The sequence below is a fragment of the Sinocyclocheilus grahami genome, unplaced genomic scaffold (genome assembly GCF_001515645.1).
Source record: "Sinocyclocheilus grahami isolate Dianchi unplaced genomic scaffold, SAMN03320097.WGS_v1.1 scaffold133.1, whole genome shotgun sequence".
NCBI classification, from domain to species: Eukaryota; Metazoa; Chordata; class Actinopteri; order Cypriniformes; family Cyprinidae; genus Sinocyclocheilus; species Sinocyclocheilus grahami.
In genome coordinates, this window is record NW_015505312.1 from 992123 (window position 1) to 1008774 (window position 16652).

The 16652-nt window shown below is 36.0% G+C and overlaps 1 protein-coding gene across 1 annotated transcript in view; it reads right to left on the bottom strand.

Annotated features, from left to right (window-relative positions):
• LOC107590849 (cadherin EGF LAG seven-pass G-type receptor 1-like) overlaps positions 1 to 16652 on the bottom strand; it is a 46621-nt gene that overhangs the window by 1922 nt on the left and 28047 nt on the right. Inside the window, exons 7-29 of the mRNA XM_016279770.1 lie at positions 15465 to 15628; positions 15066 to 15191; positions 12879 to 13045; positions 12571 to 12756; positions 12144 to 12257; positions 11884 to 12058; positions 11653 to 11794; positions 10295 to 10415; positions 9196 to 9379; positions 8745 to 8846; positions 7425 to 7519; positions 7066 to 7275; positions 6091 to 6274; positions 5868 to 5999; positions 5554 to 5764; positions 3888 to 4055; positions 3715 to 3716; positions 2899 to 3011; positions 2703 to 2779; positions 2483 to 2609; positions 1149 to 1274; positions 888 to 1024; positions 17 to 111 (exon numbers count right to left, since the gene is read on the bottom strand). Of these exons, the coding sequence (XP_016135256.1) occupies positions 17 to 111; positions 888 to 1024; positions 1149 to 1274; positions 2483 to 2609; positions 2703 to 2779; positions 2899 to 3011; positions 3715 to 3716; positions 3888 to 4055; positions 5554 to 5764; positions 5868 to 5999; positions 6091 to 6274; positions 7066 to 7275; positions 7425 to 7519; positions 8745 to 8846; positions 9196 to 9379; positions 10295 to 10415; positions 11653 to 11794; positions 11884 to 12058; positions 12144 to 12257; positions 12571 to 12756; positions 12879 to 13045; positions 15066 to 15191; positions 15465 to 15628 (3158 nt within the window). The remainder of the gene's footprint in view (positions 1 to 16; positions 112 to 887; positions 1025 to 1148; positions 1275 to 2482; positions 2610 to 2702; positions 2780 to 2898; positions 3012 to 3714; positions 3717 to 3887; positions 4056 to 5553; positions 5765 to 5867; positions 6000 to 6090; positions 6275 to 7065; positions 7276 to 7424; positions 7520 to 8744; positions 8847 to 9195; positions 9380 to 10294; positions 10416 to 11652; positions 11795 to 11883; positions 12059 to 12143; positions 12258 to 12570; positions 12757 to 12878; positions 13046 to 15065; positions 15192 to 15464; positions 15629 to 16652) is intronic.

Consider the following 16652-nt stretch of genomic DNA (forward strand, 5'->3'; position numbering starts at 1 on the left):
TTATTTCTGTCCTCACCTTCTGCCTTTTTACTCTTGTGGAAGAAGAGCGACGAGTCTCCTTCGTCATGCCCCACATTTCCACCATTAGACGATATGCTGCGCTTCTTCTCCCTGAGTGAAAACAACATCAAATCTATACATTATTACATAATCATCATTACATTAAGTGGAGTCACACTAAAGTTATTCAGTGACAGTATGTTGCATGTGAAATGTTCACAAATGCAGCTGCCAATATAGCAATATTACATATATGACCAGAATTTCTTCTCTGATTAGTTAATAACTTTTTCTCTGTAAATGGCATATGCTTTACCGCTACGCTTTGCAGTTAGAAGTGTGTCTGAGAGATCAAACATGTGAAGCAATACACATTGGATCCAATATAAGATCCATGTAACAGATGACACTGTGCTGTGAATTACAATACTGTAGGGCTCTGTCAGTGGTTATGGTAAAAAATATAAGTCATAAATATGGCTAAAGTACACCCACTGATAGTCATAATGAACTTAGTCTCAAGTAAAGATATTCAGTGGAGTGACCTAAAATCGAATGCCCCTTTGAGACGTTTACGCACAATATAACAGCTAATAATTGGTGCAAATAGGTTAGTGCAAATACTGCCTAACCTAATAGTTCATAATTCCAGATATATTTAGACCATTAATATATGAGAGAAAAATCAAGGGGTCTGGGGAAGTTCAAATGATACACGATTCTCATTTTAAGAGGTTAACGAGGAGGTATGGAGATATTTTGCATTAGCATTTCAAATGAAACATTGTTTTATTACACGAATGTTTAAGAAATACTTAATTCTGATTGGTCAGTTGTAGGATTCAATAAAAAATATCTAAAATTGTAATTCACTCCTGGTGCATTACCTGAGTGTGGAAACAAGGTAGCTGCTGCCGTGACTCTTGCCTGATCTAACAGAGGTCTCTAGAGAAACAGTGGACTCTCCAATGGTGGTCCGGTACAGACCTCCATCCTCCGTGTAGACGTCACCATTCAGAGTACGCTGGGATGACAGATGAAGAGATTCACTGTTAGTGATTAGTCAGTAAATACATTGGGCCTATACATGAATTTTTCATTTTTAATTAACTTATTTATTTTGTTAACTGAAAATGTGTCAGACTCACTGTGAGTAAGGTAGCCCGTGTTGTACTGGGATCTTCAGCTGGTACTTTCTTCCCTGTAAAGGTACTTTTAAGGTTCCTCCTCACGTCTTTGTTGAGAATACAGTGGAAAAAGAAGATGCAAATGCCCTGAAATTAAAAAAATACACATCATTACTGAATAATTAAATACATACACATTTGTCATAATACACAAGCAAAACGGTCTGTTAAAGAGAGCAATCCAATCCCATATGGTTTATATAAAACACATTAAGTAATTCCCATTGCATTGTGTTTAATTATCCATGTTTATATTTTGATTAATATTTTTACCTCATCTTTTAAAATTGTTTTAACTTTCATGTTATTCGCGCTGTTTTTATTCGCGCTTAGTTTAGTAAGTAAGGCGCTGTACGAGGAAGTATCAGAAACCGTCTTAACGCGCGCATTTGCCAAAATGAATTCTGTCCCACTGCTTAATGTCCCTGAACAGTTAAATTAGTTTTTAAACCAAAATGCTTAAAATGTGTTTAAATGAAAAGCTTACATTTGACGCGCAAAATGAATTTCTCAACCCATAAGCGAATATACTAGCCCTATAGAGTTTGTTCAAACACAAAAAGCACTATAGCTACATCTATCAAGTTAATAATCAAACTAACCTAAAATCTGTGGGGACGATGACGCTGTGTTTTTATCTGCTCCATGTGTCCGGTCCATTTGCGCTTCCACAACTCCCACTCCATCATCAGCTTTAGTAAAATAAACTAGCTGTGGATTTTAGTGACTACCTCATGTTTTCCCCTCTCTCCTAAATTTTTTTTTAAGAATAGTTGACATTTTTACTTATCGCAGATTGTTCTTTGCATGACCATTTCTAGATTACACCAGAATGAAGTGAAGAGAGGTGAATGCAGACATTAGGCGCAGTGATCACCTGATAGATAGGCTACGTGCACAGTTTGTTCAAAAGTAAAATATATAATAAATGCATTTGATTGGTAAAACAAATTCAAATGTGACGTTTTAATCTCTAATGGTAATGCATGGAATTTACGGAAAACTCCACTAAATAATAGCACTACAAAATGAGGGGCGTGGTGGTTTTTTTTGCGATCGGCGCTACCGATGTCCATCAATCTACTCTACAGCCAATCACAGGCCCCCTCCTTGCTCGGGCCCCGGGGCTTCAGCCCCGCCTAGCCCAATGGTTAATGCGGCCCTGCACATGACCATACTGTATGTACCTGCAAGCAGCTGAGGATGGCAAAGAGATACTCGGGCCCCGGGGCTTCAGCCCCGCCTAGCCCAATGGTTAATGCAAATGCCCATGCACATGACCATACTGTATGTACCTGCAAGCAGCTGAGGATGGCAAAGAGGTAGTGGAAGGACAACACATCACTGTTGACTGCCATTAGACCCAGCAGCCAGGTGGCGCTGATGAGCAACAGGAGGAGGAAGGCCACTCGAAGAGCAGAGCTGCACAAGAGCAAATGAGAATGATGAAAAAGATTAGCTTGTACCTGCTTATTATTGTTCAGTTTGACCTTTAAGCTTTCTCACTGAACTTACATTGCTCCTGACTTTTCCGTTCGCTGGCGCCGTCCACACGAGGCTTTGGCTGCCAGCACAATTAGGACTGTATTTATCTGTTAAACAAAGAGGTTTATTTTCCATTATTTACTCAAAACCAAATACATCAGTTGGGAGATGGAAAGGAATGCAGTGCTTCCACTGTGTTAAATAAGATTAAAATACACAAACTGACCAGCACTACTATGGAGATTGGTCCTGTGATGCTCCAGATAAGAGTGTCATAAACAGAGAGCCAACAGAAGTCAGGGTTTCCATAACCCTGAGGATCCAAACCCACAGCCAGACCTGAGAAGAGACAATCAATCAGCAACAATGTACGATCAAGATTTATAGGGGGTTTGGGTGGTTTTTAATTGTGTGTGTGTGTGTGTGTGTGTGTGTGTGTTTGTGTATATATATATATATGTGTGTGTATATGTGTATATATATATATATAGAGAGAGAGAGAGAGAGAGAGAGAGAGAAATGAATGTATTTTCACTGATGAGTATGCTGGTAGATTTTCAAACAAGCTAATTTTTCAGTGAATTTTGATTAAATATTTTGAAAAAATTGAATTAATTCAGTCAGTAATTTACTGTACTTTACCATTCAAAAGTTGGAGTTGCTAGGATGTTTTTATGTTTTAGAAAGAAGTCTCTTATGTTCACCAAGGCTACATTTATTTGACAGTAAAACAGCAATTTAATTACAATTTAATATAACTCTATAAATTTAAAATTAAATATAAATCTTTTCTATGAATATATTCTAAAATGTAATTTATTTCTATGATGCAACGCTGAATTTTCAGCATCATTACTCCAGTCTTCAGTATCACATGATCCTTCAGAAATCATTCTAATATGCTGATTTTCTGCACATTTTTGTGAAAAATCATGATGCATTTTTTCAGGATCCTTTGATGAACGCAAAGTTCAAAAGTTCAGCATTTTAAATAAAAATCTTTCGTAACATTATACTGTCACTTTTGAGTAATTTAATGCACCGCTGCTGAATAAAAAGTATTAATTTCTTAAATTAATCTTACCGACCCCAAACTATATATATATATATGTATAAAATAAATGATTACCCAATAATAACAGCACAAGCAGAGATTGGCTTATTCTTGCCAAATCAGAAAAAAATATATAATCTGGTCATTCATTAAGGACTCACGGGATGGAGTGGTTCCAGTAGACGCACACAGGTTTGGTCCTCTCGTGGGTCTCCAGGAGCCTGAAGTTCAGGGTGATGGGTCTCTGGAGTGGGGTGGGGAGAGGCTCTCCGTCCCTGTGGACCACCACGCTCACTACAGGAGTGTTGATGACAGGACGAGTGGGTAGTCTGGGAATGTGTAGAGCACCAGAATGAAAAAAGACATTGTCATATCGGTACCATATTGGTTATCTGCCAGTATTAGAGATCTTTTTTTATTGATCTGTATTGGCTGATATTTACAGAAGAAGAATGGGGGGGAAAATGCTTTGGTAAATCATAATTATGATTATAAAAATCTATATTATTAGATGCTAAATCATAATTACGAGATAAAATGTTGACATTATAACATAAAAAGTCATAATATAACATAACATATTGTCATAATTTTGACTTTAGTATGACATTTTGACTTTTTATGCCATCATTTATCATTTCAAATTTTTATCTCATAATTTCAATTTATCTCATGATTATGACTTAGTACGTCAAAATTTAGACTTTTTATTTCATAATTATGACTTGGTACCTCATAATTTTTCCTCAATAAATTTGTCATAATTTCATATTTTTTATCTCATAATCATGACGGGTAGTCTGGGAATGTGTAGAGCACCAGAATGAAAAAAGACATTGTCATATCGGTACCATATTGGTTATCTGCCAGTATTAGAGATCTTTTTTTATTTATCTGTATTGGCTGATATTTACAGAAGAAGAATGGGGGGGAAAATGCTTTGGTAAATCATAATTATGATTATAAAAATCTATATTATTAGATGCTAAATCATAATTACGAGATAAAATGTTGACATTATAACATAAAAAGTCATAATATAACATAACATATTGTCATAATTTTGACTTTAGTATGACATTTTGACTTTTTATGCCATCATTTATCATTTCAAATTTTTATCTCATAATTTCAACTTATCTCATGATTATGACTTAGTACGTCAAAATTTAGACTTTTTATTTCATAATTATGACTTGGTACCTCATAATTTTTCCTCAATAAATTTGTCATAATTTCATCTTTTTTATCTCATAATCATGAAAGTTTGTCAGTTTTGACTTTCTGTCACATAATTATGACTATGTCATACTTATGACTTCATATCTCATAATTTTGACTTCTATATCTAATTCTATATCTAATTATGATTTACCAAAGTTTCTTTCTTATGTGGCGAAAATGGGCTTCCATAGATATTAGATACTAAATTGTTCATGCTCATTTGCTCTATTTTTACATTTAGATTACCTTTGCTGTCATCTAACACTCAAAGTAAATCTTTAAAGCATTTTTAGCAAATCTCAAAATAAATATAAATTTTTGATACTGTACATTCTAATGTCATTGTTTCACTATTAGCATTTAAATTGATTGATTTTAGTATTTAGTGGTTTAATTTAATCTATTTAGACAAAATGGTATAGAATTTTAATATCGACTATTTACCAGAATGAAAATAATTACTGTATCATCTTGTCATATTGACTGGAATTTTAATATCGGTGCATCCCTAATTATTTAATATTACTCATATTAATTGATATGGTTTTTTTATTATTATTGCATCTCATGAATAAGGAAATCTGTTGCTGGCTGAAGTGCTACCTAAGACTGCGACGGTCCGGATCATAACTCTCTGGAAGGAGTCCACCCAGAGACCTGTAGATCATCACCATCACAACAGCAGGTGGATCGGGCTGTTCTGCATGGCGTCTTTTCTTAGTGGATGGTGTTAAATCAACAGTATCTGATCCGTCCACACTGATGAAAGACTCAGTTGGTTCAATCTGGGCTGGAGGCTCTGTGGTAAAAGCATCTATAGTGTATAAGACATAATAAAGGTTAGAATTACATTTTATTATTGCACATTTCCATGAATATTATTGGTAATATAAAGAAACAAGTTTCAAAGGGACAACCTTTACTCTTTTTCGGCAGGTTTGGGAACAGGACAGATGACTCCAGCTCTTTTGAGTACACCTCATTATCTTCCTGAAATCGAGGAATCTTGTCTTGGTTTGCAGTGGAGTCCAGAAAATCTAGTGCCACAACTGGTTGTAAAGAAAAATTATACATATTTTTAAATCAAACACTCTAAATTGAGCAGAGCAGATGCTACAGGATGGAGAACCCAATACTAACTCATGTTGTCAGTGACGATGGTGAAGGGTCTCAAGTAGGTCTTCCTCATGTTCTGTACCAGAGTGTTGGCGTACTCCTCAAAGTGGTGCAGCAGATGCGCCGTCCCCCCATCAGAGCGCTGAATCTTCTCCCAGTGCTCCTTGTTGACAGGGTCAAGGATGGCACTTCCAGCTTTAATGATGTTCTACCACAACAAAGAAGAGTAATGTTTATTCATACTGGACTGTAACCATCCACTGTGGTTTCAAAATAAAATGAATGTAAATGAATGAATTTATAAAATAATTCATAAAATAAAATATGAAAAATTAATACATTATTTAACGAATTTTTTAAACATTTGTATCATTTTTAAAAAATATATAATAAAATAAATTTAATAGACATATGTATACGTCTGAGAGTAAAACAAGATTTTTAAATTGCATAAACTTGATATATTTAATCTGATGGCTTACATGCTTTCAAACTGGTTAAAGCTGGTAATTTATGTTCATTAGTTGGTTCAACCTGGTTTAGATGGTTGAACACATAGATTACCAACTGGTAAGGTCCATGTCAACCAGGTAGACTATCTTGGTTAAGAGAGTTGGAGCTGGTAGGTCATCTTGAACCAAACAGCAATTTGACCAACTAACACAATTAAGATTTGGGTTCCAAAAAGTTTCCACCTTCAATCAACCAACAAAGTTGTCCTAAACGTCTTTCTTTAGCTTTGAGAAGCTGAGGGAGGTTCAGTTGAAGAGCTCAGGTGGAAGCCAACATTTATTTTCAATGCAATGACGGGCAGTTGGATAGATTTACATGCCTTCTAACTGGTTAAAGCTGGTCAACTATGGTCACTAGTTGGACCATCTTGGTTAAGAGAGCTAGAGCTTGCAGGTCATCTTGGACCCATCAGATTAAACTTGAATGTGAAGATACTAAAATCCTGTTTGATTCTGGAAGCGTGTTTGAAGGCTTTGAGGTCTATACCTTGTTGAAGTCGGCATCATGAGTGGCGGTGAGCTCAAAGCCCTGCTGCAGACTCTCATGCTCTAACACACTGGCCAGCAGATAGTAGGCAGTCCTCACGTCATTCCCAAAGAGGCGATCCGTGTGGTCAGTGGCAGAGTGCAGCAGGCCCGCAAGGCTTTTTGATCTTTCTCCATCCATTCGAGAAGCATTAGCATGAAGATCCTCACTCTAAGTCACACATGAAGGAGGAAACATTGGTCACTTCTAGGATTGTGTAAGACGGAGTAGAATATTTAATAGTGTAGTGTACAATTTCTTCCATGACTATAATTTGGAAGTTGAATCAACTTGAATCAACCAGCAAAAGAGTGACAAACCTCTTTCTTTAGCTTTGAAAAGCTGAGGGAAGTGCAGTTGAAGAGCTCAGGTGGAAACCAACCTTTATCATCGCTGCAATGACGGATAGCTGTGCCTGTCAAACAACAAATGAGGATATATATTGATAAACCATTCAACAATAATGTAATAAAAAGATGAAAATTCCTACATACACTACCAGTCAAAAAATTGGACACATCTACTTTGTTATTGTTAATCATTTTAATTTTTTAAATACAGTAAAAATAAAATGTATGTAGTTTATTTTATGTAGTTTATTTGTGTGTGTGTGTGTGTGTATAATCGTTGGTGCCTCTCTCCCCTCCCTTCAGGACATCTACAACACCCTTCTCACCCGCAAAGCCCTCTGCATTGCAGGTGATCCCACCCACCCGACACACAGCTTCTTCAGTCTGCTGCCATCAGGGAGGAGACTGCGGAGTCTCCAGGCCAGGACCAGCAGACTGAAGGACAGCTTCATCCATCAGGCTGTCAGGAAGCTGAACTCCCTCCCGACCTTGCCCCCCCTCCCCTCTTTTGCCCCACGCACCACTGAACTCTGACCCTCTAACGGACTCTCCCACTCCCCCCTCCCAAATACACACACACACACTGTCACTTTAATCAGTCTGAATAAGGTCTTTTGCACTACAAATCATTTTTTGCACTACAATCACTATATCTGCACTGTTGTTTACTTTACTGGTTTGCACTCTATCTGCCATATGCCTTGTGCTTTATATATATATTTTTACATTTTACCTTATTTGTATATTTGTATAGTTGTATTTTGTATTTAATCTGTATTTATGTTATCTGTATGCACCCAAGGGTCTGAGAGTAACGCAATTTCAATTCTCTGTGTGTATGTGCTGTACATGTGGAAGAATTGACAATAAAGCAGACTTGACTTGACTTGACTATATTTAAAATTATATAAATATAATTGTCTACAAAGGTTAAAATGTGTTATTAATTAGGGCAGATTATATATACTAAATTATATACATTTAACTGTATATTTAGAATTATAAACTGTAAAAAAACATAATTAAATTAAAACAAAGATTATTGAAGAATTTTTTTTGCAAGAAACTTCAAAATGTACATCTACTTCAAAATTTCACATTCAATTCAACTTGTTACTTGCCAGTTTTTTATAATTATTTGTGAAATTTACTAGAAATTTCTATTAAAAAAATCAATTTTTAAATAAATAAATATAGCTGTCTACAAAACTCCAACTTTTCAAATTCAGTCAAGTGTGTCCAACTTTTGATATTGTTTATGTAAATTCTTGATTTGATTAAAGAGAGTACCACTGGATCCTTTGGGGCAGTTTGTGGCTGCAGGGCCACCAAACATGGTGCGGGGCCACCAGATACCATCTTCAAAGGCTTTGGGACAACCATCATAAACCACTAGATAACAAAAAATGGAGTGAGAGTGAGGGAGAAGAAAAAATGCAAAACAGATGCCATTGTTTGTTGCTGTCTTAATGATAAAACCTTTTTAGGAACCACAAATGTCCATTATTTCTAAACCTCAGTCAGTACAGACACTCAATGCTGACATAAAAGCAGTCTGCTCATGACTGGAGTGTATTACACTTACATTTCATCATACTGCGCTTGCAAATATATTTTTTATATATATTATATATTATTATTTATTCAGTTGTCCAAGATATTGTCAAGCATTCTGTGAGCAGTTTTGAAATTAGGTTAACAACATTTAACTAATATCCTGGCCAGTTGACATCACACATACCCACACATCCCCCGGCTGTCACCTCTGCGAAGGGGTTGTCACAACGGTTGCACTGACGACCCACCACACCCATCTTACAGGGGCACTGGCCCGTTACAGGGTCACATGTCCGGGAATGCGCTCCAAGGTGAAAACAATCACACGGGTAGCAAGTGTCTGCACCAAGAGGCCGAAAGTAATTGTCCTGAAAAAGGGAGGATGAGAAAATAATGGAATTTTGTGAGCATGAACCTGAAATTAATATGGAAGGCTGTTTTTTTCTATTGCAATTGCAAGTTTTTATATCACAACTTTTTTATAGAATTGTGAGACATAAACTTTGTGAGTTTATATCTTATTATTCTTAGTTTACATCTTGCAATTCTGACTTTTTTGCTCAGAATTGTACGTTTACATCTTGCAATTCTGTTTTTTTCCAAAGCAGAATAAAAAATAAAAAAGGTAATTGCGACCTTTTTTATCTCACAATTCTGACTTTTCTTTTCAGAATTTATAATTAACATCTCGCAATTCTGAGATCTGTAGACTAAATTGTGAGATATAAAATCAGAACAGAGAGAAAAAATGTAATTGTGAGATAAGAAAAAAAATAATAAAAATAAATAAATATATATACTGTTTATTATTCTGTGGTGGAAACAAAGTTTTTTTTTATTAATACTTTATTCAGCAAGCATGCACTCAATTTGATGCATTTAATCTGTTTAAAAGCGACAGTAAAATATTTGTTAAAAAATATTTGTATTTCAAATAAATGCTTTTGAACTTTCTATTCATCAAAGAATCCTGAAAATAAAATGTATCATGGTTTTCACAACACTATTAATAATAAGTGTATATAAATAATTATTGAGCAACAAATCAGCATATTAGAATGATTTCTGAAGGATCATGTGACACTGGAAGCTGGAGTAATGATGCTGAAAATTAAAACATGAAAAAAATCTTACTGACCCCGAACATTTAAACAGTAGTGTGCTTAATGGAATAAAAGCTACTTGGTCCAATTTATGTGAAGTGTGACTGTTGGACGACAACTAGAAGTCTAGAAGTCTGGTTTCTTTCGAGAATCTGGAGCATGTGATCACTTGCAGCTTACCTTGCAGCTACACTCTCCGGTGGTTTTATTACAGTCCCTTTTGAAGCCTTTGCTGACATCGCAGTTACAGGGCCCACAGGTCGGGTATCCCCACCAGCCGCGAGCACAAGGTTGGTCCCCTCTGTGTGTGCGCACAAACGTCAAAGTAAGAGTGAAAAAAAGAGACAGAGAAAAATACAACAGCGCAATAGTGCCTAGCAAAAGACATAGTTTAAATTTCAAACTTCACAGAATGAGACTCAAAACAGCTTCTATTGGGGACTGAGACTGATTTGACGTTTGAAAAGGGGGGCATTTGCTTTGAAATTGGACATGAAATTCTGCTGTAAAATCAAAGCAGTCGATTCTGACTGCGGGCAAACACGAAATAGCTTGTGTGAAAGCAATACATCATTTTAAGCTTTGTGATCATTTAAAAGAGAATCTTTTTATGGTAAAAGAAAGGAACAGAAACTAAATCATTTCAGAAATAGACCCTTTTTTCCACTCATGGAAATTCTTTTATCTGTTTTCTCCTAATTTTTGGAACAAGAGTTTAGTTTTTTTGTTATTGTCATTATTATTTCATTTTATTTACGTAAAATGACAAGAAAAAATCTGTTAAAAAAGATTTTTTACGTTTAAAAGAAAATTCACTTTTAAAACTTTGATTCTGTTTTTTTTACTTTAGTTTATCTTTAATGGATGAAATACTGGATCATTCTAGCAGTCTGAGAATTATTTTACTTGTTTCATTATAAATAAAAGCCTTACAGTGTGGGTGTCAAAGACATGTGGAATTACCAGAATTAAAGGATCATCACAACAATACCATCACAAACACTGCCAGCGTCTGCTATCACAGTTTTTGCCACTTACAAAACCTTGGCAATTCATGAAACAGACCATCAGACAATAAAGCTGTTGTCAGTCAGCGTGTTTCAGCAAGTACCAAGATTTAACTAAAAGTTCAGTGATTTTCTTAATCCTAACCAAATCTAAACATTAAAGGGATAGTTCAACCAAAAATTAATGTTGTGCAATTATTTCCAAACCTCTAAGACTGTGTTTTTTGTATATGCAATGAAAGTCAATGGGGTCCAGTGTTGTTTTAAACCCCATTGACTTTTACTGTATGCACAAAAACATTTGAAACATTCTTAAAAATATATTTTGTGTTCCAAAGAAAAACTTTTTTTCACTCGAGGGAATGCAAAACGGTACATTTGGTTGCTTAAAAGACTACCAGCACAGCTTTGTTCAATGAGCTGCAAGATTTGAGGCAGCATTCATGTATGCAAAACTATTTGAATGTACATCCCTAAACCTTAGTGTGAGCCACATGAATGAATGAATCAAAGATACAGAGAGATACTCACTTGTGCTCACAGTATTGGCCATAGTAATTGTGTCCACACTCACAGCTGTAGCCACGTTTGGTGCTGGGTTTACGAACACAGGAGGAAGTGTGTTCACAAGGGTTCAAGAGACATGCATCCATACAGTCCCTGCCGAAATAACCTGGGGAACAGGAAAAGAGAGAAAAAGTGTTTGCACCCCACTATATAAATACTCTAAAGGTTTTTGTTCTGTAGCACTATTGGTGTTACCTGGCTCGCAGACACATGTGTGGGATGCCCAGTTGTCTGCGCAGCGGCTGTGAGATGGACACAGGTTGGACTGACACGCATCGGGTATGTTACATCCGTCTTTTGCGTGGATTCGCGTCGCATGCCGTATGTTGATGTTTGCAGTGTTGGTGGAGGTCTCGCCCATTCGCATACCCTGTGAGATGGCCACATGACGTACCCATGTGAATAAGACAATACACACCTTTAAACAATGTAAATGTGTGTTTATGTGAGCATACCTGCATGCAGCCAGTAAATCCAGCCTGCACAGTGTTGTCTTTCTTAAGCAGTCCACCGATAAACAAGTTCCTCAGTTTAAGCCCAGGCAGCTCGTTACCGATCTCCACTGTCCTCTAGATAACAAAACAATATAATAAATCAAATCAATATCATAAATATGTGAAATAAAAAAGTGTGAAAATATCACAGAATTGTGTGTATTTAGAGTATATAAGAAGCTTCAGTAGCAATAGTAAGTCTTATTAAGTTGAAAGTAAATTTGTATCTTCCTTTTTCATTTTCATATTCAAGTTTTAGTTATTTTGTTGTGTGATTTTGTCATTATTGTTTTTTTTTAAAAATATGTCCATATCATTTTTATTTGTTTTTCAGTTTTAGTTAATTTAGAAATGTTATATACTGTAAATAAATATTGAAATCATATACCTGAAACATGCCATAGTCCAAAGACACGAGAGCCATATATTTGATGTCTTTGCCATCTTTTCCACTTTTGAGCTCTACGAGCACATGGTGCCATTCACCGTTATCCACGCATACCTGGGGAAAATCTAAGAGCGCCACTCGTCGGACTCCCAGAAACACCTGGAACCGAAGGTGTCTGTTGTTCACCTGGAAATACAAAATAAGAGGCTGAGAAAACTAATACAAGTCTCATTTATATGCTTTATTAAAGCAGGCCAATCATAGAAAACAGGATTAAATGGAGTGCATTACTGAAACACAATACTCACCATAAGACTAATCTTGGAAAAATCTCCAGCACTGGCCTGCAGTAAAACGCCTGTGCTTTTTCGGGTGCGAAACATAAGACCCATGTACCAGGGAATAGCGATGGTGATGTCGGTCTCGGTCCATGACACCAATGCGTGGCCATCGAAATGCAGGGAAGCAGGCATAACTGTAGAAAGAAGAGCATCAGACAATTTAGATGACATCCAGACTTTAGTCTGTTGAATTAAATAAATGCCACTTGATGCTTTGGCATTCCCTCCTGTCCTGAGGCACAAATAATCACTATTATTCACACACAGAGGAATGTTTCCCAGTCAACCAGGAGATTTCTTAATCAGGAATGTGAAATGTTCTTCCACACCAGTGTCTTCAGGGCAAATATTTTACTTTCTCTATATATGCGAGGGCTGAACTTATGGAAATAACAGTAGTATATCTTAGACCCAGCCCTGGGAGTGTGACAGTGATAGCAGTGATATTCATAGTTGGGCCTAGGGGTGGGCGATATGACCAAAATCTTTTATCACGATATGAGTGATTTTATTTCATGGTATCGATATATATCACAATATAGTTATTTTTGCTTTAAATATTGACTTCATGATCAAAATTTTTGATACCATAGGAATGTCAAAATTCTTGTCACCAGAGTCAGTATCACAAAAAAAAACTAATACTAGCCAAAATTTTAAACTGAGGACAAGTAAACAGTCAGCGATTAAACAAGAATAAGAAACAAATTACAAGCAATAGAACAAATAAATAAGAAATGCTACATACTGTACACTGTATAAAGTAATCAAATTAATAAAACTGCATATTCTTCACTTTGTAAATTAAGCATATATTTCTTCTTATCAAAGTTACAAAAGTGATTTAGTCAAGAATAGTGAGAGCTTTTCTCTCTTTTGTTGTTTGATTAACATGAATGACAGATAGCAGGAATATATTAGACTGCTGTCACTTTAAGAGCTGCCCGGATCCAATATACTGTTACATATGTTTTCTTTTTCAGCTGTTTGTTTTCACTTAAGACCTAAATTACTGTGTTTACAGTTTACAGGACACTTAAAAAGACATTTGACACATAAAAGTGTATAGGCCTATAAAGCGGCAAAATATTTGTCAAATTCAATACTCCCGCGCTCTATGAGCACCGTCTTCATGAGCGTGCGCCTCTTTGACAGCGCTCAGAAACAGTCTCTAAGACAGCATGCGCATATAGCGAAATTAATTCTCTTTCTCTGCTAATTGCTTTTCAATGGCTTAAAATCACTTGTTTTTAAACTGCAATGCTTAAAACGCATGCAAACGGTAAGTTTTCATGACCACAGCAACATCATATGCACGTGTAATAGAGACAATAGTCCAAAATCTTTATCGGTTGACAAATTTCTACCGGTTAATCGTGTCTACCATTATATTGTTATAATTTAGTTTCGGGGCAAACATGAGGGATTTAGATCTGCTTGCATTGGCAGTATTATGAATTTTATGTTCTTTTGAAGTCTCATAACATGGCATGGCTCCTCCATCCAATTGATAAGCAAAAATAATTAGAAAATGCGGGTTCATCCGGGTTTCCCTACAGGAAATTAGGTCAAACTAAGCTCACTGAAAATGTTAAGCCAGTTGCAATCCCATTCGCACTCTTAAATCTTAACTTACTGTTAAAAGATACTCTTTGTGATTATAATGCACTTACTCAAACAGGTTTAGAGTGGAAAAAGATTGTGACATATAACCTGTCATTTCCTGTAGATGGATAGAATGACAGAACGATAGACAGATAGACAGAACAACAGATAGATAGATAGACAGAACGATAGACAGATAGGCAGAACAACAGACAGACAGACAGATAGACAGAACAACAGATAGATAGATAGACAGAACGACAGACAGATAGGCAGAACAACAGACAGACAGACAGACAGATAGATAGATAGATAGATAGATAGATAGATAGATAGATAGATAGATAGATAGATAGATAGATAGATAGATAGATAGATAGATAACTGCTGAGTGCACTGGATTTGTTTACACATTGGTATTTCATGGAGGCCAAGGGCAAATCCGGGCAAAAGATGGGAGGCGTGTCAATGTGTATGTGTCCATTAAGCAAAATCAAGTCAAAGGAAGAATGATTTACAGAATAGAGTAGAAAGAGAGGATTATCTTACCATGTTCACAGTTCTTTCCTCCATAGCCTAATGGGCAGTTACAGGTGTGGGTGTTCCATCTATTCACACATACACCTCCATTCTGACAAACAACCTGGCTACAAAAGTCATGTTTTGCTGCACAACCTGAATAGAAAGGGAGAGCACACTTTAAATATTAGGGTTGGAGTCTGACACCTTAATGGAGAGTTCCAAAAGAAAGAAAGAAAAAAAACAGTGCTGTGAAAAATTCTCATTTAAAAAGGTCATATGCACATTTTTTCTATTGTTTATGAACAATTTTTGGGGAGGTTGAGAAGGAAGTTTTAAAAGTTAGAGTTTGTTTTTATAGTACTTCAAAATGAAGTATTAAAAAAATCAAGGAAGATTTGTCATGATATGAACCCAAGAGTTTCTAACCTGCTAAGGTGCCATTGTTGGCAATAAAACTGGCCATGTCTATGGGCTTGCTATCAATTGTCAGGTTCCTAATGCAGCCAACAAAGTCTCGGTTCTGTACAGTGAAATCCTCAGGGAGGTTTGGGACGCCACCCAGGAGCAGAGGTCCTGTTAGATCCAATGACCTGCAAACATACACACAGAAAGATCCCTGAAGCCACAAACAGTCCTAAACATTCTCCATTTTTAATGGCTTAACACATTCATAAGGTTCATGTGCGTGCAAACAAAAATATGTATAGTGTAGTATTATGAGTAAATATTATTAGTATCAATAATACTATTATAACACTATCATCATAAATAATGTGAACATTTTCCACACTATTCAAGTAAAACTGTTTCATGATGACTTTAAGAAAACATTTCTTCTTTTGGCATTCACAACTTTTGGCTTGTTTGGGTACCACGGGTCAAAACGGTTATAGAAATAAATAAACAAATAAATACATAAATATATATAACACATTGTTATGCTGTCTGTTTTTCAATAAAATAATAAAAAATGTTCCAGCTTTTTGCATTACTTGCCAGAAACAAAATGCAGTTAATGCCCTTCATAGCCAAATTTCTTTTAAAATACATTTTTATCCAGCAACATCTGGCAGAAGTGATCATATCCATCATATCTATCTATCATACATAGAAAGGCAGTCAGATTATTAGATTTCAAGGGTCTTGAAAAAAAGAGAGAGCCATTAGAAAATAAAATATGCAGAGCTATTAAAAGGAGTGTGTTTATTTAAGTTTTATCTAGAACATTATTTTGTTATTTCTGCTTTATTGTATCCAGATATGATGTGGTTTTGTATATCAGCATCTGGGCTTCACATTGTAGTGGACCACAGTGCATTTCATCAACAATTCATATCTTGATCCATAAATCCATGTAGATCTGTGGGTTTATAGGTCAGCACTTACTGCGAGCATATGGTCTGACCCCAGCAGTTGCATTTGAGAGGCTTTACAGACCATATCTCCACTTATCTCAGATGGATCTCCACCATCTCATACCGCTCTGTTCTCCACACACAGAGACAATTAGCCTACAATGGCAAATCCCAGCTGCAGATAAGCCGGAGTGTGGTTCCATTGTAAAGCCCATAAAACTGGTTTGACATGTGACAGAGTGCAGATTGGAGGAGATTA